The sequence below is a fragment of the Epinephelus fuscoguttatus genome, linkage group LG1 (genome assembly GCF_011397635.1).
Source record: "Epinephelus fuscoguttatus linkage group LG1, E.fuscoguttatus.final_Chr_v1".
In the NCBI taxonomy this organism is placed as follows: domain Eukaryota; kingdom Metazoa; phylum Chordata; class Actinopteri; order Perciformes; family Serranidae; genus Epinephelus; species Epinephelus fuscoguttatus.
Window position 1 is genome coordinate 31,735,422 of NC_064752.1, and position 23,063 is coordinate 31,758,484.

Genomic DNA, 23,063 nt, shown 5'->3' on the forward strand with positions numbered 1-23,063 from the left:
TGGCACAGACTTTCAATGCATCATCCTCAACAGGGAGCCGCAGAAAGCTCTGCACTGTCCCCCGGCCAAGTCAGCACTGAGCAGAAAGCACACGTGGGGGTCTGACAGAATGGCAACTAACTCCTTAAGCACATCCGACTGTAGAAGTCATTAATAAGACCACGTGTTGATCTTAGGAAGGTTCCTGAGGTTTAGTCGGATTTGCAGCAAAAGCCGCCGTGCCAATGTCCACCCAGGGGGACTGCATGTATGAGGGGGATGTAGTGTAGGTGCAGGGGCCAGCATGGTTGTCGATGAGACAGTGAAGATACAATTGTATTCACACAACTACACTAATGTGAATGACAGGTGCAACCAGTGACTGCGAACAGAACCCCAACCATCCGTCATCCAGAGTGGCAGTAGGAGTAAACCATTAATCCCCTGTGTGACGTGTGGTAAAGTGATAGAGATCATCCAGTGACAAAGAGGAATCGTTCTCTGTGGCTTAAGAAGGCCATCACTCTTCTAACAAGGGTCGGCTCGACCTGCAAACAACTCGAACGGAGGCGGCGTACGAAAGTGATATTCCATACTTCAAGCAGGTCAACAGATAGTGATTCATCAAAGTAATAAATACTGTTAAAACTCACAATGTGAACAGACACATGAGGCTGAGATCTCTCTATATCGGTGTTTGGCTGCCTTTGAATTTCTGTGAAGGAAGTTTAAAGTTGAGGAGTATGTACGTATATGTATGTGTGTGCACTCACACTGCGAATTCAGTGCCAAAAGTAACGATGTTCTACACCACACAATAGATTCAAAATACCAAGGTGGCTCATAGTTTTCTATTGTTTCTCTTCATCACTTTAACTTTAATTCTTGTAATTTATACCCGTCTTACTCTACTCCTTCTATTCTCTTGGCTCTTTGATGCCTGTTTTTAATTCATATTTAATGTCCTTTTATGATGTGTTTCTTTTGCACTTTGTCTCAATCAGGTCCCCCAGGAAGTCGGCCGGGCTTTGAAGACGATTTCTCTAGTGGCCAAGCAGTGGAATTACCCCGTCAGGTGATGCCCGTGGCCCAAAAAGACTTTTTCCCATGGACTTACATGGCAAAGAGATGTTTGAAATCAGTGGATACATTTTTTTGAGCGCCACAGCCCCTTCGAAATGAGTCAATCATTTCAGGATTTGATTTATTAGGTCCTACAATATTTCCAAAGTCCAGAAGAGCTGCATGATTGAATCACCTTTATCCCAATTCAAGTTGGCGCAGCTCTGAACCTGAGGTAGCCAGTTCGGCCAGCAGAAGTCTCTAGTGCTCTATGGGCCAAACAGTGCAGAAACATTGCCATTCATGCAGGTAATTTTATATACAGCAGCCCAACTTTTTTGCTTCATGCACCAACAAGCAACTTTTGTAGAAATGATTAGGCTCCCACCTCTAAATCTGTATCCTGTTCTCTTTATACATCCATGGTCTCCATACTTTTAATGTTTTATGTAAAGCAGTTTGAATTGCCCTGTTACTGAAATGTGCTATATAAATAAACTCGCCTCGCCTTCCACAGGTCGAGTCATGTCAAGGGTCAGATCTACAGAGGTCAACAGGACTCTTAAGCTGCTCGTTGATCACAGTGTAAACAGATAAGGTAGCACCAGTAGCTCAAATTCTTAAAAACATTCACCTCCAGCCTTGAAACCAACAGACCCAAACCCCATTTTATTAGCAGCTCTTCTACTGGATTGCAGAGACTGATAAAAATCTTATTCAATAACAGCGTAATTGCAAACGGCTACAAATTAAAAATGGCTCTTACAAACAGACCATGATTTAAAAAAACACAGTCGTCTCCCTGGTAGTCCTTACATTTCATTCTTGACAGACAGTTCAATATTTTCCTTGGTTTGGTTTCTCTTTTTTTCCAGTGTGATCTTGTGACATTTTCCACTTCATATAATCCAGTCTTGTTACGTTTTTTTGAGGTGTTGAAGGCATTTAAAGGAGTTGCTGTGTTGTCTGGCTCTCAGAGACCAATGGCAGCTGCTCTGACGAGGTCCAACTCTAAACACAAAGCAGGAGGAAGCCTCCGCTCCTTCACACGTGTCCCACAAATCCTGCCTTTACATATGTAGAGGAAAATAAACACTTTTTGCTTCCCCTGCCCTGTCTCTCTTCCCTCTTTCTGCTCTGTCTCTTCTCTGCTCTGTCTTAGTCATATGAGGGTGTATAAACATGAGCCTCTGTGGATCAGCGTGCACAGAGACAGGATATGAGAGTGATTCCCCTCACCTCTCCCTTTTGAACCTGCGTCACAGACAGTGAAAAGTGGCTCCTCTCCAAAAAAAAGGGCCACGCGGGGGTCAGCTCTGCTCCGCTCAGCTGCGTGCCTGTTGATACAGTTTTGAGCTCAGCATCCCAGCAGAGGAAGCAAATACCCCTCACTGCTCTGTATGGACTCATTATAACTCAATCACAACTCAATGTACACACTTCAACAACTGTGCTCTCATCGCACGGTTGTGATTGTGATACACATAAACATGCAAAGACACAGAGTTCCACCTTTTAAAAGCTGGATCCAGCGTGACTGAAGCTGAGCAGGGGGGTAACTAACAAGGGAAATCAAATGCACTGAAGGAGAGTTTTGACTAAGACCCCAAGGGGCAAAAGGCCCCAGCTAAGATAAGGAGAATAAGAGTAAGAGAGTAGTATTTTGACAATCGTTAAAGTCACTTTATTTTTATCTTATTGCCTCCAGATTTATAAATGTGAAGATCAGCTGCCTTCTGTTGTTTAACATTATAGAGAACTGAACATCTTTGGGTTTTGAATTGCTAGACAAACGAAGCAAGCCATTTACAGACGTCATCTTACGTTTTTTTTAAAGGGGCGCGCTGTGAAATTCACAGCGTTTGAGTTTTGTGGACACAGTTTTCAACATGGAGATGAATGAGCTAGCAGCTAACAGTGCTAACTCCTTAAACAACACTAAACAAGGCAATGGTGCTGACAGAGCTAACAGTGTTAAAGCTATAGTGCGTAACTTCTACAGGTCCGTAGATGTCCATTTCACCCAAGCCATTACTAGAGGAGATGACACAATGCTGATTAAGCCAATCCGCCCCTCAGACATCTCGCGTTATTTTTCAATATATATCATTTTTAGTTTTGTGTGTCAACAGGCGACATTCCCGCGCTGGCGCACAGGAAATACTTCCTCACAACAAGAAGGGAGGGGGAGGAAGAGCAGAGAGTGTCATAGCAAGAGGTAGAGTGCAGGTAGAAAGAAAAAGCAACATGGCGGAGAAGCGGCCGAGACACGGTTCAGAAGTGGATCCTACCACAAAGACAAAGCCTGGACGTTCGGCTGAAGGTCTATTAGCAAAGAAGGAAAGTGACAGACGGAGAAGGCAACAAGGATTTGTATTGGCGTCGCTTTTCCTCGGTGGAGAGCCCTGAAGGAAGAAATTGGACTAAGGGCAGACACGGATGTTGCCTTGCTGCTGTTGGATAAGTAAGTGACTTGGTTTCTAATTATATTATGAGTAGTATGTGTTGCTGTTACATGTACTGGACCTAGTACTTTATTATTTTCTTGGAAATGGCGCTATGAACGTGATGTAATGTTAGCATCCTGGTGTTTGCCACGTTGTGTAGCATTGTGTACACGGTGTGTGGCGAGTGTTACTCTGTGTACATGGAAGTGCCGGCTTATTTGTTGTAATAACACATTATCCGCCAGGGGGGTGACGGAAGTTACGCACTATAGCTTTAACCAAGGGAGAACCAGAAGGTGGGTGCTACGTCTCCGCAATGCTGCCATCCCAGTATCAGCACTATCCGCCATATGACCGCAGCACAAAGAGGCAGCAATGAGCTTGTCGGTAGAATACACACAGGCACTAACCTATAAGTGCAGCCGGACCATCTTGACGCAGCAAATCACAGAGAAGCTCAGATCACAACACACAAGGGTAGCGTGACTTAATTCTCTGCTCAAGTCGTCATTACTCCATTATACTTTTAAATGACAAATAGTAGTTTGCGGATATATTAGTGCTCTGAATGTCACTTACATAACCTTTAGTGGCCATTTTTAGCTGTTTTCTAATGTTTTCTAGTCCAAACAATTAAAAAAAAGATCAACAGATTATCAACAGACAATGAAAATAATAGTTATTTGACATCAACTGACATAATTTCAATCAACATCTACTTTCAATTGATTAAGTATTTGTCATTTTTTAAGCAAAAATGCCAAAAACATCAATTTTTTTTACATGTTATGGACTGAACGATTAATTAATCAATCATTAAACAATCTACAGATTATTTTAGTTTGATGATGCAATGGCCTTTACAGTTAAGGTGTGGTAGATATCACACTCTAACCACCATCATCAAAAGATGTTTGAGAAGCTGTTTTGGAAAATTGGCATTCATCCCTCCAGTAGAGCTCCAAAATCTGACAAGCAGCACTAAAGCTGGGCTGGGGGCTTGTGGTGTTCGGTCTTCCTTTAATTTGTCACCCACCCATCTGTAGCTCAAAGTCAGCCCTCGACATGGTTTAAAACTGATCATTAAAAAACCCTAAAGTCAGTTCTAGATCAGGATCTGACTGCAGAAATCCCCAAGGTGGAGCAATGTAATTTGGCCTGTTGGTAGTAGTTAAAACCCAATTGAGCAAGTCTTTTGCTACAGCCAAACCCCCTGATGGAGGAAGCAGAGAGGGGATCAACCAGGGATGAAGAGGAGAAGGATAAAGAGGAAGCAGAGATGTGTTGGGGAGGAGCCTGGATGGAGAGGTGTTTCATAATCTCTACCGCCAGATCTTGTACCTCCAGTTGCCAGGTCCCAGCTGCTGGGGTGGAGAAACTTTGAGGCTGATTCAGAGGCTGGCTGGGGAAAAATATACATAACACCGGTAAAGGGAAGAACGGGAACACGTTTTTCATCAGTGGACTGTTCAGTCTCATTTACGTTGCTCAATTACCTTCCTTGTCTGTGTGCTTCCCTGCTTAAATGTGTGAAAATGAATTTAGATAAAGTGGCTTTCAGACTGAGTAGGTGAAAGAGTGCAAGTATGAGAGATCTATGTAGTGTGGCCGTATGCTAGACGATGTTCAAGGCTCTTCAGTCGACTGTGTCAGACACTGTCAGCTTCACTTACACCTATCTCTCCACAGCCCCCATACCACCACATTACTAAATTACTATCTAATAACCCATCTCAGGCTCATTACTCAAACTCAAATTGGAGCAGTTTAGATCAAATCTGAGATCACCTCACAGCACTTTAGATCAGAAAAATACAGGGCTTGCCATTAAAAAAAAAAAGCCATCATTTTCAGTGCAGTGACTGCTGCTCATAAATGTCATAAAGCTGGATTGGTGTGATGGGAGAGCAGAGAGACAGGAAAAGACAGGGGGGGAGTACAGAGGGAGTGGGGCAAGGGGTGAAGAGAGACAAAGTCTGGCACATATGTCTAAGGCAGTGATAATCTTAGCATGCCATCTAGTGGTGAAAGGTGGTACTATCCAAAAGTAGGAACTTGAAGTGTCCCGTTGGAGCTTGAAATAGGGGATCCTGTCAAAATTGCAGGCAGATGACTAAATATAAGCACTGTGTTACTGTGTTAACTGTACTGTCATAAAATGAATACAAATCAGCACCCATCAATGCACAGATGGTATCAGGGACTTAAAGGTCCAGCGTGTAGGATTTAGGGGGATATATCGGCAGAAATGGAATTTCATTGGTTTGTTTTCTTAAGTGTACAATCACCTGAAAATAAGAATTATCAGATTTTAGGGGGCGGGTCCTCATCCACCAAGTCCGCCATGTTGCACTGCCGTGTTTCTACAGTAGCACAGAACAGACCAACCAAACACTGGCTCTAGATAGGGCCCTTCGTGTTTTCTCATTTTCACATCAGCCACCATAATTAGCAGCCCCTCCGCGAAAAAGCTGAGTTTTCAACTTTTAGTGGTTTAAATCACCGGGTCCATCAGTTTTGAAAAGGGAGAGACCTCTGCAGATAATTTGGCTGCCTGTAAAAACCTCCTGAACATCTGGATTGTCACTTATCAGAGAAGATTGTGGGCACACATAAGCAGATGTTGGGCTAGCAGTCCATCAGCAACAAGCCGAACAGTGTCAGAGAAACACTGATTTGTAATGTGAAACTGCTTTATTCTTTGTTTTTACCGTTTTTAATCACCAGGTCAGTCTGTTTTGGAAATGAAGAGACCTTTGCAAATAATTCGGCTCCCGGTAAATATCTCCTAAACATCTGGATCAGAAAAAGGTGAGGACACATTAAGTTGTCTGCACACACAAACAGGTGCTGGGGTAGTAGCCCATCAATGACGAGCCAAACAGCGTCGGAAGAACGCTGATTTGTAACGTGAAACGACTTTATTCAGTGTATTACCTATTTAAATCACCTGATCTGTTTGTTTAGGAGAGGATGAGACCTCTGTTGATAATTCAGCTCCCGGTAAAAACTTCCTGAACAATGAACACTGAAGGGATTCCGACCAGAAGAAGTTTCAGCTGGTTGCAATCTGCAATCCTCACCACTAGATGCCGCTGAATCCTACGCACTGTTCCTTTAAAACAAGTGTACTTTTACTTAAAATCCTGAACAAAGTCTTGCTGATGTTCATTAATAAGCCCTTGTTTTTTCAGAGTTGAATAAAGCCATTTTTCACAGCACAATTTTATTCACCACAATCTGAATCTCATTGATTTCATGCTCTATTCAGCTGGAACCCAAAGGTGCCGACACAGCAGACAATTTGACAGTTTCTTTTAAAGAGAGAGTCGACCACAGTAAAGATTAATGTGGTGCAAAAGAAAAAAGAATGTAATGCCTATTAGTCAATAGTCCAGATATGGTGTTTAAATAAAACTTAGGGTACTGTTGGAGTGTGCTGTGTAAAATTCTCAATAACTGTTTAAAACTTGTTCTGGAGGGTACGATGGATGTGTGCTCCAATGTGAACCAGATCACCGTATCAGTCACACCTTTGCTCCACCATCCAAGTTCAGGCCCAGCCTCCCCGTTGTGGCCAAGCCTCACACATCCTCCACTAATGTGATATCATGCCCATCAGAAATGCCTTCTGAACCTTAATGAATATATAGCACAGAGAGGACCTCAATTAGTGGGCCAGCAAGGAGGGGAGGCGCCATGCCATACCACATAAACAAACTTATCTTGACAGGGTCGCTTGTCCAAAGGAGGGAGATAGGCGGATAGCGAAGGAGGCCGAGAGAAAATGAATTACCTTCCTGACACACGTCAAAGCCAATCACCGCGGAGCATCCCTTGCCGTTCCCGCGCCCCAAATCCCTGCCGCCACCGTTGCGTTTCATCTGCCAGTGTTAGTATGCACACAGGCCATGCGCCAGCCTCCAAATGTATTCATTTATTCAGAGCCCCTCGGAGAAATCACAGTGTCTTGTTGTCCTTTTTTTCCCCGGCTGTCCAGATGGAATTTGCGTGAATAACATCAGTTTAGTGAGGCAGAAAATAAGTACAGGCTAGCACAGCGGAGGGGACTAGATTACACTCTCACCCACCTCCCCAAAAAAAGGATGGAAAGACAAGTGTCACCTTCATATACTTCTTTCTCCCCCTCTGCCTACCTTTCTCATTTTCTTTTCCAGTTCTATTGAAACTTATCAGGTGGGAGGAGAGCTTAAGTGAGAGATCTGTACAGCTATTGTAACAATTATTTTGTGCACTGCAGGTGCAATTAAACAGAAGATCATGAATCAAAGAAGTGAGGCGGCTTTTTCATTACAAAAAGGTGAGCGGCCATCAAGGGAGTGCAGCCCAATGCTCATTCATCCGTGTTTTGTTTTGCATTTATAACGCAACTAATTGCATTAATTAATCAGATGTACTTCTAGTAGGAGGGAGAGCATCTTGCACAAGTAATTGAATGAGATGAAAAAAAAACTGTAAATCAATATTTCCAACCTCAGTAAAGCCCAAGAGAAATTAAAACGTCTTCAGTCAGAAGAGTGGAAAGCCTCAATATTCATCCGGCCTATCAAAAAGAATTCACTACACAGCCTTCAAAGAGCCCCTTAATTGTCTTTGGTAAAAATGCTTGAAATTGATTTCAGTAGAATCTGTGAGATGTGCTTAGCAATTGCCTGGAACATAACCGGTATTATTAGTCATTTGGTTGTGATCACTATCACCGGTGGATGGCAGACAGACTAACAGAGATAAAAGAATGAAGAGGTGAGAGAGAGAAAAACTGAATTAATCCTACCTCTCGGAGAACCGTGCTCCCAAATCCTCTGTACAAGCCTCGGACTCCCTGCTCGGAGATAAGAGAAAACATTCACAAATACACGTTTTTTACAATCACGGACATTTACTTGATTTTAATTTGATTCAATACATAGAAAAATGTTTTCCTTTAAGAAATCATTAACATCACAAAACAGTTACAAAGTTATTTTACAAGTAGCCAGGCTCAATATTTCACAACACTGACCATATGAAAATGATTTCAAATTAACCTGCAAAATCTTGATACAGAGAGAAAAAAGAATAATCCAATTTATCACAATTTATTTCTTGTTTTCATAGATTTGGGCCTCAATTCAACCACTTGTAATGACATTTTACTCATTAAATAAGATGCTGAGTGTTGGGTTAGGAGTAAGGTGTTGGCATGCTCCAACAAAACACTTGTCAGGTAATCTAACAGCCTCTGAACCCCCATCCCACCTTTCCAATGTCGGATTGGAGCAGCTGCATCTGACAATGTCTGCAACTTTCCAAAACCAACTGATTCATGCCAACCTCAGCAATTGGCTACATGAGGTTGGACTTTTTCTCTACAGCTCTCTTTTTATTCTTTACACAACTTCCTCTGTCACTTTTTATGTATAAAACTGAGTGTAAAACCTTTGTTACAGGAAAGGTTGTCCAAAAGTGTGCAATGTTATCCTCATATTCGAATGAGTGTGGCCTTTTGGAACAGCTATGAACACATTTGCTTTTAGACATGGTTGCATGTCATATGAACTTGTTCTATTTGTGCGTACCCCTACCCTTAGTATTTTGTGTCCTGGTTAGGTTGTTGGTTAGGTTAACTAACTTCTTTTTAGCAGTGTCACCTCTTTGATCTCTGTAAATAAGACCTGGGAGGTATCACGGCATTAGGGTATACGGGGGTATTTAGAAATCCTGAGGGTATAATGATCAATACTGTCAAAAATACTTCTATTAAAATCAGTGGGTCTCATTTATGAAATGTTAGTAAACCTGTGAGTAGATTTGCTCATAAAAAACATGATGAATGACAAAATTCATGGTAAATTTTCTTCTGCAAACAGTTTACACACAAATTCGTTCTGCTCACATTTCATGAATGAGACCCATTGTGTGTAGTGCACAGCATGTGCCACCAGAGGTTATCTCTACTGGTGGAAGAGGCAGCTGAGCTGACAGACTCGGTGACTGCAACAGGTGGGAATGGAATAACGTTACAGGACTGCAGACAGCCACAACGGCAGAGAGACTGCGGGGAAAAACAGCATATTTTCACATCTAACTCACTGAATAAAGGGTTTGTTTCAACCAAACCAGAGCTGGTGATTGTTGGAACAGTGGACTAACTAACTAGACAATCAACAAGACTAAGACAGTTTTGGTAAGTTTTATTTTGTTTCTGTCGAGTATGAATGAAGTGTGCTGTACGAGTTAACATGGCCATTGAGCTAACGTTAGTCGTAGTTCGGTAAAACAGAGAAACTTGAATTCAGAATGTGTGTGGTTGCATTTCTCTGTCCAATAAGGAAAATAAGTGTAAGAATATTACATTTCCTTTTTTCCCCAAAGACTATTTCTGGGGTGTTTTTGCCTTTATTGATAAGACAGCTGTAGATAAACAGGAAAGGTGGGAGATAGTGGGAGGATGACATGCAGGAAAGGGCCACAGGTTGGATCTCAACCCGGGCCGCTGCAAAGGACTCTTATATGGGGCGCACACTGTACCAGGTGAGCTAGAGGCCGCCCCAGAATATTATATTTCCTGACATTTTGTGAGTTTGTATTGGTCATTTATTGGACTAAAAATGCTAAGGGAGCTTGGTGAGAGGGTGGGGGTAGTGCCAAACACTGTCATATACCATATACCCCAATGAAATTTCAGTGAGGTATGAAACAACAGATACCGCCAAACCTACTTCTGAGCACAGTGTTATCATTGCCCAAACCACAAAAAAAATGAAGTTGAAATAAACCAGAGTTAAGAAGGTGCCTTTGACTGCTGTGTACCTCTTCTTTGAGTGTAGCCAGCAGCATGTGGTAGGTGGTGGATGAGGGAGAAGTCTGGGTCCTCTGTTTGACCACCTCTGTGGGCACCCTGATCAGACACGCCACCTACAGGATGGAAAGAGCATGGGTAAACAGACCAGCCAGATACTGTGCAATGGTGTTGCCTGAATACATAAAATCTCAGTCTACAGTATTGTACTTCCTTCTAAAGCGCCTTTGATATCCACATTGTGCTAAATCACAGGCGCACACACCGCTCCCCCAGGTGCCCCTTTGCTGTACATGATACTAACCTGTGTGTCTTTCTACGTGGCAGGTGGCCATGATGTGGCACAGCCTGGGGAGAGCAATTACATCGAGCTGGCAGGCTAACGAGTGCTTTAGTTAGCGTCCAATCTTGCCAATTAACAAACCCGTACACACAGCAGACATGACACCTGAGCAACAGGTAAAAAGGTCATCAGGCTAACTGTGTATTCGTGTCCAAAGAACATGCGCTTCCATCAAACACACTGATAGATCCAGACACACATGCACACCTCAGTAACCACACTCCCCGCTACAAGTTCCAACCCATCCACCATATGTCAACAAAAATATGGACTGCCAACAGCTAGTGAAGATAGACATGAATATTTATGCTTCATAACTCCCATCGCCCTAAAGGCAGGCAGGCAGGCAGGCACAGCTGCCCACCTGGCGACTTGATTTCCTATTTATCCTGCATTGGAGCAGAAATACCGGCTAACGGCAAGCAATCTTACAGAGCGATTGGTGAGCCGCCCCCTTGCTGCGACTCCCCTTGGTCATACAGATGCCAGTCTGCCGGTGCCACCCTCGCCACGGCAACGTGATGTGGGAAGAGAGAGAGCGATGTAGGCACTGCAATGAAGATAAAATGCACCCATTCCTGTTTTGCTCCTTCTCTATTCAGCTATTCATACTGATTTAGCATTTGGGCACCATCAGAAGTTTTAAAGGTGACGGGCCCTGGAGGATAAGGCTCTATTGCGAGGGGGAGAAGGCTACTCCGACAGCTGTTAGAGGGCTCACGTCTGTCAGCTGCTCGTCTCCTCTGCCAAACACCAAGGACGCAAGAACATGAATATATGTGAAGCACAAAAGGAGAAAGGATAAGTCAGTGGTCCAGGAAGTCAAGTGAAATCACAGACTTAGGTGAAGAAGATTTTACAAACATAACATTTGAGTGTGTCCGTGGACAGCTCTGGCTCTTCTTGCTTATTATTTGGTCCATTCCTCAGCTTTGTTTTGACCTTTACTGTATCGCTTTTGCTGCAGGCAAATGCCAGTTCTTATACACAATGAGCACATAAACCTCATTCTCTGTACATAAGAGCAAAAACAAAAGACATGAATGAGCGTCTCTGAAGAATTCAGGGCAGTTCTTATTGGTATTTTAGGTGAGTGCGACCATAGATTGGCTGCAACCTCATCGTGGTGCAACAGTACCACCAAGTGGCCACACGTTCACCTGCATCACCTCCCTACGATAACTAAGCTGGCTGCATCCCTCTCAGAGATCTCATTTGCTCTCCCTTTGGTCATGTTACCATTTCTAATACATTGTACATCATGTTTTCCCCAAACCAATTCTCCAAACGACCAGAATAAGGCAGCTAAATAGAAAGAAAGTGGCTATGACAAGTAATTACTGATGTAATTGGATGGGGGGCCTGGAGTTGAGACGGCCTTTCCTCTCCTGTCACCGCAGAGGGGGAGGCAGAATGAGCCAGAGATTATACCAAATAAATTAGGGGACATTGTTTATTTGGGAGTAATTTGCACGCCTGGGGGGGGGGGAGAATGATGTTGAGTGGATAGAAGATAAAGTAAGCAACCTCCGAGGCCATTTCAGATCTCTGAAAACAGCTGAAAATGTGGGAACAATGGTGATGAATCAGGGCATGATCAAATGCGGCTGGGGCTTGAAAAGGATAATAGAGGCATATCCTGTGCTGAGACACAGAGGTATGTCACCACATTTTGAAAGAGAATACAGACAAAAGACAGATTTAAGTAGGTGTCTCTCATCACAAGTCGGACTTGTTTCCTCACGTTTCGGGGAGGGCTGAAGGTGGAAGGCTGGCAGGATGACAGACGTCTGTTTCTTCACCTACTTTGCTTGCCCTTCATTCTCAATGCTTCCCTCTGGCGTGTAAACTTATTATAAACCCATTGGCAGTCTTTTAAATTCCTGCTACCATTCATCTTTATTTACAAGGTGCTGGATTCGTCAAGCGGCGTTAATTAGGAGGCTGTCTGCCTGTGATTGGAGCCTTTCAGTTTCCCTTGGCCTGTTGCTGTTAATCCAGATGACAGAGCGTGTTTTCAATTTCCAGCCACTGGCCGCCAAACAACAAGGTAAGACGCTGGCGCTCAGTCGTGGGCGAACCAAAGTAAGGAATGGGAAATTAGCAGAGACTCACAGCACATTATGGGCATAGCCGGCGAATCAATCCGCAGATTGAGTCATTACATGTCTCCGTCCTCCCCTCCTTTGCTACATCCCTCTTTTACCGCTCAGGACTCAGTGGTCAGTCAATCAGAGAGAGGATAACCATTTGGCACCATAAAGAGACAACAGATATGAAAAACATACAGGCTGCAACAACTGTTATGAGCCTCAATAATTTGGATTTATTTGTCAGTAAAATATACTGCATTCAATACCAAAACAGACAACTTGCCAAAGAGGAGCTGCTGCGGTCACACATATAAACAACTGAGAGAAATGTCCCTGTCTCAGCTTAACAATGCCCAAACCAACAAACAAATAACTCCAGCAGGAAAATGTGCCAAGCAACTTAATCTCTTACTTCACACGTCTCTTTAGGGATGAAATGGTTACCAGTTTAATAATAAAGTGTCGTAAACATTTTAACATTAACGTCATACAGTCACTACAGTCGTGATAAGACACTGTCATAGCGTTTCATCTGTAGTCTCCATTGATCGCGGTGCAATAAGTAGAACTATACATGCTGTAAAACCCCGCTACATCTGCTGTTATGCTAATCTAAGGTGGAAAAATAGTGCCTTCCCATTCAACGTCATATCAAATATGATATAGAAAAGCCAGTGTAGACAACAGTACCATCACTGGTACCAAATTCCCATGACTTTTCTGGGATTTTGATCACACGCCCAGTCCCTGAAACGCATCATAGTACCGATAGAGACTGAAATTCGGGTCGACAAAGGAAGGAAGGAAGAGATGGAAGAAAAAAGGTCATGAAGAAAAAGTGGAAGAGAGGAGGACACTGAGTGTCTCCAACTTTGAAACAACAGCCAATAAATCACAGAGCGTGGCGCTGCTCGAAGGCGATGCATGGATTATTTCTCAGTGCCAAGTTAAGTGGCTGCCAGTTTCTACCACCAAAACTCCTCCCTCCTGCTCCCTCCTTCTCGCTGTCCCCCCCATCTTGTCATGTCACACTGTATTTTCCAGTACATCCTCCCACAGACGTGTGGTGGAGAGGTGGTGGCGGCGGCGGGGGTTTATAGATGCGAGAGAAACCCGCCGCCTGGCCTTGACAAATGAGCTTTCAGGGCAGACGTCGAGTGAATGGGAATGAAGATAAATCTGATCTAATGGCTGGATAACAGCCTGCTAGAGCCTGACAGACGCCATCAGCTTACACATTCTTTATGGGAGCGTCCCACAACCGCAGTCACACAAACACCGGGACGCCTCTGGCAGGGGGAGATTTCTCTCATTGTCTTGACCCTCTCTGGGTCTTTCTGTCTACAACTTATGACTGTCCTCCTCTCTGTCCTAACCTGTCTGCGTCTGTCCTGCTTCTGTTTACAAGTTATACCCGGCATGAAGGCTCACATACGAAAAGGTCTTGGTTATGACATTCAAAGTGAGGATGCTCTGATCCAACATTTTTAGTCCTGATACAGATACCTGGGCTTTGTGCATGGGTCGATACCGAGAACCGATCTGATATCAACTGTATGTCTCACTGTGTGGAAGTGACTGCCATCATTCTTTTATGAGAGAGGCAACATTATGCTTGGCTTAAACATGGCTTTCCTAACTTTGTAAAACATAATGTAACCAATAAATAAATAGATACAAATTTACTGAATTGTTATTTATTTATCAAAATTGTGAACCAGCAACTTGGTGAAAAATCTTTAAAATTAAATGCAGCAAATTGGTCAAAAAAAAACTATCAGCCCAGTATCCAATATCCATGTCAGATTCAGTGCATCCATAGTTTGATCCCAACCATCAAACAGCTGCTGTAAGTTTCTGAGTTATATCTGTATTCATAAAAGTACTTATTTCACCACCTGTGACACTGAATCTAATAACAAAAAACTACTGATGTCTTGAAGTTTAAACTTTAAAATCATGATTCCTGTAACTTATAATTCTTTTTCACATATGTTGATTACTGTAATGAGTCTTGTTCTTACTGTATAGGCTCACCCACTCCCCCTCTCTCCTGGATGAACATCTGTTAGACCGAAGGCTCGACTATAAACGTAAAAATTGCTTGGATCTAAGTGTGTATAAGTGCTCTCTTTCCTTTCTTTCTATTCCCATCTCATACTTAATGCAGTATAAATTCTGAGCTGCAACTCCCTCCGGTATGATCATAATACACTCTGACTGAAGTCCACATCCAGTAAGTTTGTGCCAAGTCAAGCGCATCATCCATAGAGGGAGGCTTGGGGATAGGATTAGCAAAGCAATAAGTCCCATAAAGCTTCTGTTGTGAATGTTGCTGAGTGGAAACAGTTGGTAAAACACAACTAAATGGACTCCTGGGGAAAGGATCATGGGCTGATGAAGGGGTGGAATGGGGAAGTCAGACAAGGACTAAATAACAAGTTGCTTCTTCTTCTTTAAGTTCCTGTGTGTCAAAGCCTGCCCAGCTGATCCCAGCGAGAGAGAAACAAGCAGGTGGAAAAGCAACAGAGAAACACGAGGAAAACAAGTGACCCCATGTTCTACTGGCAGGTCTGAGCATATCATGCAGAGAGGAAGATGAAACATAATGCCAACGAAAATCTGTTTCGAGTTTGCAGTCATGTTGACAATGTGGTTAAGAATTCAGATTTAAATGGAGGCAGGAAGAACTCACTGTGTGTGCCTTTGTGCCTGTGTGATTAAATATAGCCAAATAAAAGAACTTTAAGTGCCAAATGAAGCTGTCTGCCACCAAAAACACCTTCTGTACTGAAGTATTAAAAAACACATGTAGATGAGAAGGAGCCAGCAGGTAAGATGGCTGTCTTCCTTAGGAGCATGGGAAGGACTAAAAGGAGTAACAGTAGTTTAAGTGGCCATGGAGTGGCCATTTTGAAAATGCCCTTTACAGCATTTTCAGTCATTTCAATGACGTGAGATTCAAGCTCTATTCATCACAAAGCAGAACTTGAAAATCTTTGCAGAGATAAAACCTACCTAGACAGAACTAAAAAGAAGTCACGAAACAAAACTACAAGGTCACCTGGATAGCGCCGACTTCTGCCAAGGTCAGGTGCTCTATCTTGCAATGTAAACAACTGGGATGAATACAGTAGTTTGTGTATTCGCACCATGATTCAGATCTGCTCCAAAATTTAATGGGTTCTTCCTCAGCCCACATTACACCCTTCCACCAAGTGTCATTAAAAATCACGCCAGTATTTTTTCGCAAAATACTGAGAAACAAACTTAACCGAAAACACAACCTCCCTGTCAGACAAAATGATGCACTGATATACTGAGGTGCGCAAAAAAACAACATACAATGGAGAGGAGACACAACTAGTCCTGCAACTATCAATTATTTCAGTTATTTTTTTCAATAATTATTTAGTCCATAAAATGAAGGGAAGTTGATTTAAAGGTAAACTATGCAGGGTTACTGTTCGTTAACATGCTCATCAGCAAAAGTGAACTTAAAAGCCAACCCCAGATTCACTCTCGTTTGGCGTTTCCCTTCACTGTATTCGCGTTTTTTGGGCACTGGGCCTCTTGGATGCATGCTGCTTATGGTCTGACACATGGGGCCATATTTACAAACCTTCTAAGAACTCTCAGAGAGCTTCTAGCTTAGCCTGATAACTTCTAGCAAGGAGTCCAGGCTTAGGAATAATATAGGAAAGTTCTCAGAGCAACTCTGAGCAACAAAAGGACAGAAACATTTACATTAGTAAGGACATGTGGTTGACCCTCTTACTATGTGTGATGCATTCTTTTAACAGATGTGATTGGTTGTCCTTTTGTGAGCCTGCAAGTTGTAGACACCCAGTGGAAGTAAAATTAACTGCGTCCGATATGAGACTATGAAGGTGTTTTCATTGTCTGTGTGATCACTCTGCTGATGGAAGGTTTGAGACAGACCCAAGCAATCACTGCTGCATTGTTGCATTCTAGTGATCACTTTATTTCTGGCATTATATCACTATTGCATCGGGTAGAAGATGAGAGCGAATCTGGAATGAGATTGACCACAAACATTATCTGAGCACCATCCAACCTGTAGCATTTCATTAACTCACTGTCATCCAGTGTTTAGAGAGTATTTCTACTTCTTTGTCTCTGTACCAGTTTCTCCTCTGATTAAAAAAAACAAACTCTTAAGCACCCTAAAAGTCCTCCGCTCAACTTTTGACAGTTCTTTACTTTTGGAGGTCTCTTAAGAGCTTAAATGGCCTGTGAAGAACTTTTATCTTTACCAGGATCAAGTCTTTACTTTGAAGGGAAATTCTTAGACAACAGCATAATCCTAATAATTTTCTTAGAATATTGTCACTAGAGAGCAACTCTCTGTACTAGGAAGCTTTGTAAATAAGGCCCCTTGCCCAGACTTCACCTGAGCATTGTGGGGGTACACGCCTATAAACGTCCCTGAACACAGAAAATAAAAAGAAAGTACAGGCAGATGGCAGAGTCTCTGCAGATAAAAATATCGCCAAAAACAGGAAAATCCTGTATTGTATATCTTTAATAATGGCTCCCACAATTTCCCAGAGATCACATGGACCTCTTCATATTGTCTTTCTGTACTGACTAAAGTCAAAACATATTCCACTTACAATAAAATAAAACAGAGACAGGCAGAGCATCCTGTTGATATGATTCCTTTTCTATCAGTCGACCAAATTGTTTCAGCACCAGCTATAATAAGTGTCATATCCTCCTGGCCAAAACTCAGTCAAGCTTGTAAGAACCTCAGTGCAATAACTTTTAATTAAAAATCCTCAGCAGTGACTGAGGAGGCACAGAATCATATGGCAGCGATTGCATCATAGTGCGGGTGTTTAGGCCCTGCATAGCACTCGGGGCAGCACTAGGGTAGGCCTTTCATGGCTAAGCCTGAAGATTACTCTCTTTGAACAAGACGTATCCAGTTGCCAGAATGCAGTGGGATACCGCCCCTGCTCTGCTCAGCTCCGCTCCGAGGATTTATGCCTTTGATGTGCTGAAATCCAGAACAGCGGGGAAGGGGTTAAAGGTAGCCGCAACCTCCGCCTCACCTTTCACATTCATTTGGACTATGCCATAGACCAAAAGGGCACGGATTGTTAATAGCTAACCTCCTCTAGTATCTGCAGTAACTGCGACGTTGATAAAAGAGGATAAAAGCAACTTTTATTGAATTTGTGTAAGAGTCACATGTGTCCTCTTCTCAACCCTGTGAGACACCGAGACACAGATAGACTCAAGCACAGTGAACACCCTCCCATGTGGAATAATCCCATTTCGTAAACATGCAAAACTTGGCTAAATTACATCCATCCAAAAGCCATGAATACTAAAAACCTAGTATTTTGAAGAAAGCTGCAGTGGTATAGCAGGGGGGCATACCTCTTTCCATACCCCCCATCCCTCTATCCCTCTCTATGCCAATGTGAAAACGCGTGGCCCCCATATGGCTCATATTCTGCGGTTCACTGCAAGTGATTTGGACAGGATGGACTGAGGAAATTGCGCTGCTCCTCGTTGGTTTCAAGCCCGATTTCCCCAGACTAAATTGGCAGAGTCTGGGGGCCGGAGCTGGGAAAGTAAATGAGTAAATAGGCAGTAATGAGAACTTATTTGGGGAGAAATGCTGGGACAGTCCTGAGGAAGCCCCCTTAACTCTCCCAGCTGGACCCCGGGGCCTTCAGCCAAAACCGCATACTCACCCTCCCCGCCCCCTACTGCCCCGTTGATCTGTGCAATCTGAAAGGCAATAACATTAGCAGACATGCCGGTGGTGTCCATTTGGGACTTAGAGTGGTGGGAAAGAAACAAAGAGGAATGAGCAAGTGCGTGGAAGAGCAACAACAAGTGCGCAACACAGCTGGCCGTCTAAGACGGGAACAACTACGAATGAATTAGGCCTACACAAATAAACATGACTTCAAAGTGTACTGGCAGAAAGTGGAGTAAAGTCCAAAGTACAGGAAACAAAAGTTGGGAGAATAAGGGACAAGCGGACTTACTATTTCTCCCAGGGAGGCGGCCAGCATGTGAGTGACAGGTGCCACGTGTGGTGCTGCTAGCAGTCCGCCGGCGCCGAGCAGGGACTTTGTGCATTCGTAGGTGACAAAGAAAGCAGCGGCTGAAACCAAGCATAACCACAGCCATTTAAGGCCCATTAGTCAACCAGCATACAGCAATTAATATCCCTCACTACCACTGACAGGGGAGAAACTGAGGTGTGAGCATGTGTGTGTATGTGTGCGCCTGTCTGCACGTACAATAGGGTAAGAAGCAAAGAAAGTTACTTGTGTGTTATGCCAAGAGAGCTCAGTTCTCTCTCTTACTCCAACTATTCGCATAAATGAATTCTGCAAAAGTGTTAGATTTATTTGCAATTGCAGCAAACAGATTGGATGACAAACAAACCAACATATGACTCCAACATCTCATCTTTATCATTCTGTCTCTGATGCTCAATAAAAGGGCTTGGGCGAAGTCATGCTGACTCATATGCAGCTGTTTGACTGAATAGTCTATTGATTATCAAATACCAGTGCTTCTCTTTACACCCACTAGTACCCAAATAGAGTGGTCTTAATCCACGGGGATTTTAAAAATATTTTTGTATTCATAACTTCTCCCATCAAGGGTTCTTCTTGGAAATGCAGCCGAAATAAGACACATACTTGGTGTATATATAATTATATAGGCTGGGGAAAAAAAATGGTTTATGGATGCAATACTGTGTTGAAACTGACACCGCTGGACATGTTAAATATTCTAACTTCGCCACAAAATGGCTGCTCAAATTTTTGTTTTGAGCAGTCAAGTCACGAAGCAACCCTGGTTAGGCAGCTACATCTAAACCATTTCAAGAAGAGCCTCAGAGCATCAATCATGGTCGGGTTCCAGCATATTAACCAGACTCTAATGAAATGATGTCCTCAAAAAGTCAACTTTAAAATCCAGGTCCTCATCATCCTTGTCAATGGGCATTACCACACGTTAATTTCCTCAAAAGCAAGAAAGAGGAGAGTCTGTGAGGATGATCTCATCAAGAAATAAGTAACGAACGGGGCTTTGCCACCGCTTAAAATGATTTCATGAGGCTGCAAGCTGAGTGCCTGCCTGACACTGCAATACAAAGCAAAGAGATAAAACTAAACTGATGCAGCCACAAGCCAACAAACACCCACAAAGTGGCACTCTAACTCATTTTCACTGAGCTGTGACTTCAAGCAAGGAAACAAATAAATGAATGTGTAACAGCTAACAGAGCCCAACTCAAGTTACTTTGCAGATATTATGATCAACACAGCGCAAGGTTAGGTCTCTGAATGACCCGACACAGAAAAATATTGGTTGTTTGGTGTGAACATCAATTACAAACAACAATCAACCTTCATGTCATATATCCAGCCATCACAATGAGCGTCGTACCATTGGGGAAGGAGCCGACAGCAGCAGATGGGACTCCGGCGTAGATGCCCCTGAAGCCCCCTGCCTTGTAGAAGCCTTGCTGACTCTGCAGTCTTGTCTTAATGGTGTCCAGGGGGAAGAGGGTCAGATCCACACACATCCCTGCACAGCCCCCTGCCTGGAGAGACAATCACTTTGTGAGACATAATCCTGCAATGAACACTCAATAACACCAGCAGTGGAAGACATATTCAGATTTTTTATTTCAACTACTACAAGCCACTTGAGGATCATGCAACAAGCTGTAAACACAACACTGACACATTACCATCTTGTTCACACATCCAGCAGACACTGGGAAAGAATAGGAATCATTTGAAGTCATGTTTTTGGCCACATGACATATATAATTTCAGTATTCACTCTCTATTTAGCTCCGTTTTGATCTAGACTAACTCCTGGGGGAAATATCTGCCTCTTTAGCTGCTAAATGTTCCACTATATTCATCAGCTAGTTGCTAACTTGGTCTGCTGTTTGATGCTGGGCAGGTAGTGTTCAGTGGGTTCATCTGAGCCATTTTGCTAGATTTATTTATCTCCTGCTGGCTGCTGTAAGCGGTGCTGATGAGAGCGGTCAGGGTGAACCATAGCAGTAAAGATGCAACCAAAACAATGTGGTGCTTTAAGAACAAAAACAGAAGAAGTAACCCAGTGAAAAAATACAAATACTTTCACTTAAATATATTTAAGCTGTCTTTCACTGCGTAACATTATTGCATTATTATTACTGATGCATTGATTTGTAAGCACCATTTTACTGTTGCAGCTGGTCAAAGTGGAGCAACTTTAACCTACTTTATACCTAATTTATGGGTAGTTTAATGTATAATAAAGCATCACAGTTTATAAACTGATTGTATGTTTTATATTTACAATCATTGTGGGCAGTAAAGGAATAAATGTCAATAAAATAAACTGTAGTGGAGTACAAAGGTGGACTAAGATCTACAGTATTTCATTCTGAAAGTGATGACGGCAGCTGCACTCATCACTTTCAAAATGTTCTCCAGCTTTCATCAGAGGACTTCACTGGTCGACCCTGATGATTCATCAGAAAACATTTTGTATTTGTATTTTTTTCTGTAAATAAAGTGGCCTACTGTCATTGAACACAACCAAGCTCTGTCTTCATTAATCAATATAATAAGGATAACCAACCAATGTCTGAGTGTGCTGGAAACTCTACACGTAGGATAACTTTAGTACGTATACTTCAAACTGTACTCAAATGCAATGCAAATCTGTACTTACTATGTATTAGCATTTGCTTTCTATCATAATGATGGGCGACAATGAACAAATCTTTTTGGTGGACTCTTTCTGAATGTCCAGAATGGACCAGGAAGGGTAGCAGCAGTATAATGTGAAACTGTACATAGTTGTATGAAAATTGACCGCTATCATAGCATGTGCATTTGCTTATATATGGAATGGGAAAAATGCAACTGCATGGAGAATCTCTTCTGCATGTGCACACCTACCTTACTCCTCCACTAATGTTCAGAATTTTAACACAAACTTCATTACAAAAATGCTTCGATTTTAATGAAGCATTTGTTCAACTACAAAAAATGTTTTCATTTCTTAAAGGGTCATTGTTACTGATAATAATATTAATAATAATTGTTATACCACATATGGTGATACTGTGAAACCATGATATTTTCTGATATGGTTATCATATCGTGAAAATCTTACACTGTTGCAACACTAAAACCAGGAAAAATGGACGTCCATCATTATTCTATCACTGTAAACCAATATAAAAATTAGCATTATATACATAGAAGATGGCACTACACGCACACACACACACACACACACACACGAACACACACAAACACACACAAACACATATCTTTCCACCACTCATTATCTCTTGTTAGCCTTCACTGGCAGGTCACTTCATCCATTTTCCCCAAACACTTGAACAGTGAAGGTAGCAGTCACACACCCTGTCACACATGTCTTCAGTTACACTGTCGATTTTGTTAATCTAATTTCACTTCGGTATTTTCCTCTTTAGTCAGAAAATAAAACACAGTTGAAGTCGTGGTTTATCATTTGGAAAGGGAAGGTTTTCTAAGAGGCTACCCCGCCCCCTGGCTCGTGCACACAGACAGTTACTCTACACTGAGAGATGCTCTTATCCACAATAACCAATGTTACACAGAGCTGGCTCTACCCACAGCAAACACATCTGCAATAACACTTTTTTACCAGCTTTATTTATAATACTACTCATAATAACTTAGTTAGCTACCTCCAGTAATGTCACACCAATGTATTATTTGTATTTTTTATGCTCGTGTAACGCTAGTCGCTGAGCTAAGGCGTCAGTATCGTCACTAAGGATATAAAATGACATTAAATGTAGTGAAATTAGAAGTTAGCTGACAGAAATATTAACATGCAGCATGATAATTTGTACAAAAATTGCCGACTCACCACCAAGGACGCTACAAACTCTCGTCTCTCCATGTTCCGCTCTCACAAGCTTCTCTTTCCACTCGCACCGCCCGAAAATTTGTATCTGTTGAGCATGTTTGACACTGACTGTATTCAAAACATGCCTGCTGTCAAGGACGCTGCCATATTGGTTGAATAACTTCCGCATTACGTCATGACGCATGCAATCACGTGACGTCGAACGCTGTTCACTGAGTAGAGTTCGTGTGACTTCACTAACTCTGGTTAAATTCTGAACTGTACTGGATTTAATGGTAGCCTATTAAGACTACAGCTATCAGCTTGAAGGCATCTAGGGTTTGTGTATAGAGATTGCAAACAAGAACACTGAACAAATGAAATAATAAAAATAAATAAATAAAAAGAATAAAAGAAATTAT

General features: G+C 42.5%; 1 protein-coding gene across 1 annotated transcript in view; it reads right to left on the bottom strand.

Annotated features, from left to right (window-relative positions):
• slc25a26 (solute carrier family 25 member 26) overlaps positions 1 to 22,815 on the bottom strand; it is a 79,031-nt gene extending 56,216 nt beyond the window's left edge. The window contains exons 1-5 of the mRNA XM_049590783.1: positions 22,663 to 22,815; positions 20,176 to 20,332; positions 18,756 to 18,874; positions 10,302 to 10,406; positions 8,284 to 8,331 (exon numbers count right to left, since the gene is read on the bottom strand). Coding sequence (XP_049446740.1) covers positions 8,284 to 8,331; positions 10,302 to 10,406; positions 18,756 to 18,874; positions 20,176 to 20,332; positions 22,663 to 22,695 — 462 coding nt within the window. The 5' untranslated portion in view covers positions 22,696 to 22,815. The remainder of the gene's footprint in view (positions 1 to 8,283; positions 8,332 to 10,301; positions 10,407 to 18,755; positions 18,875 to 20,175; positions 20,333 to 22,662) is intronic.
• Positions 22,816 to 23,063: the final 248 nt, after the last annotated feature.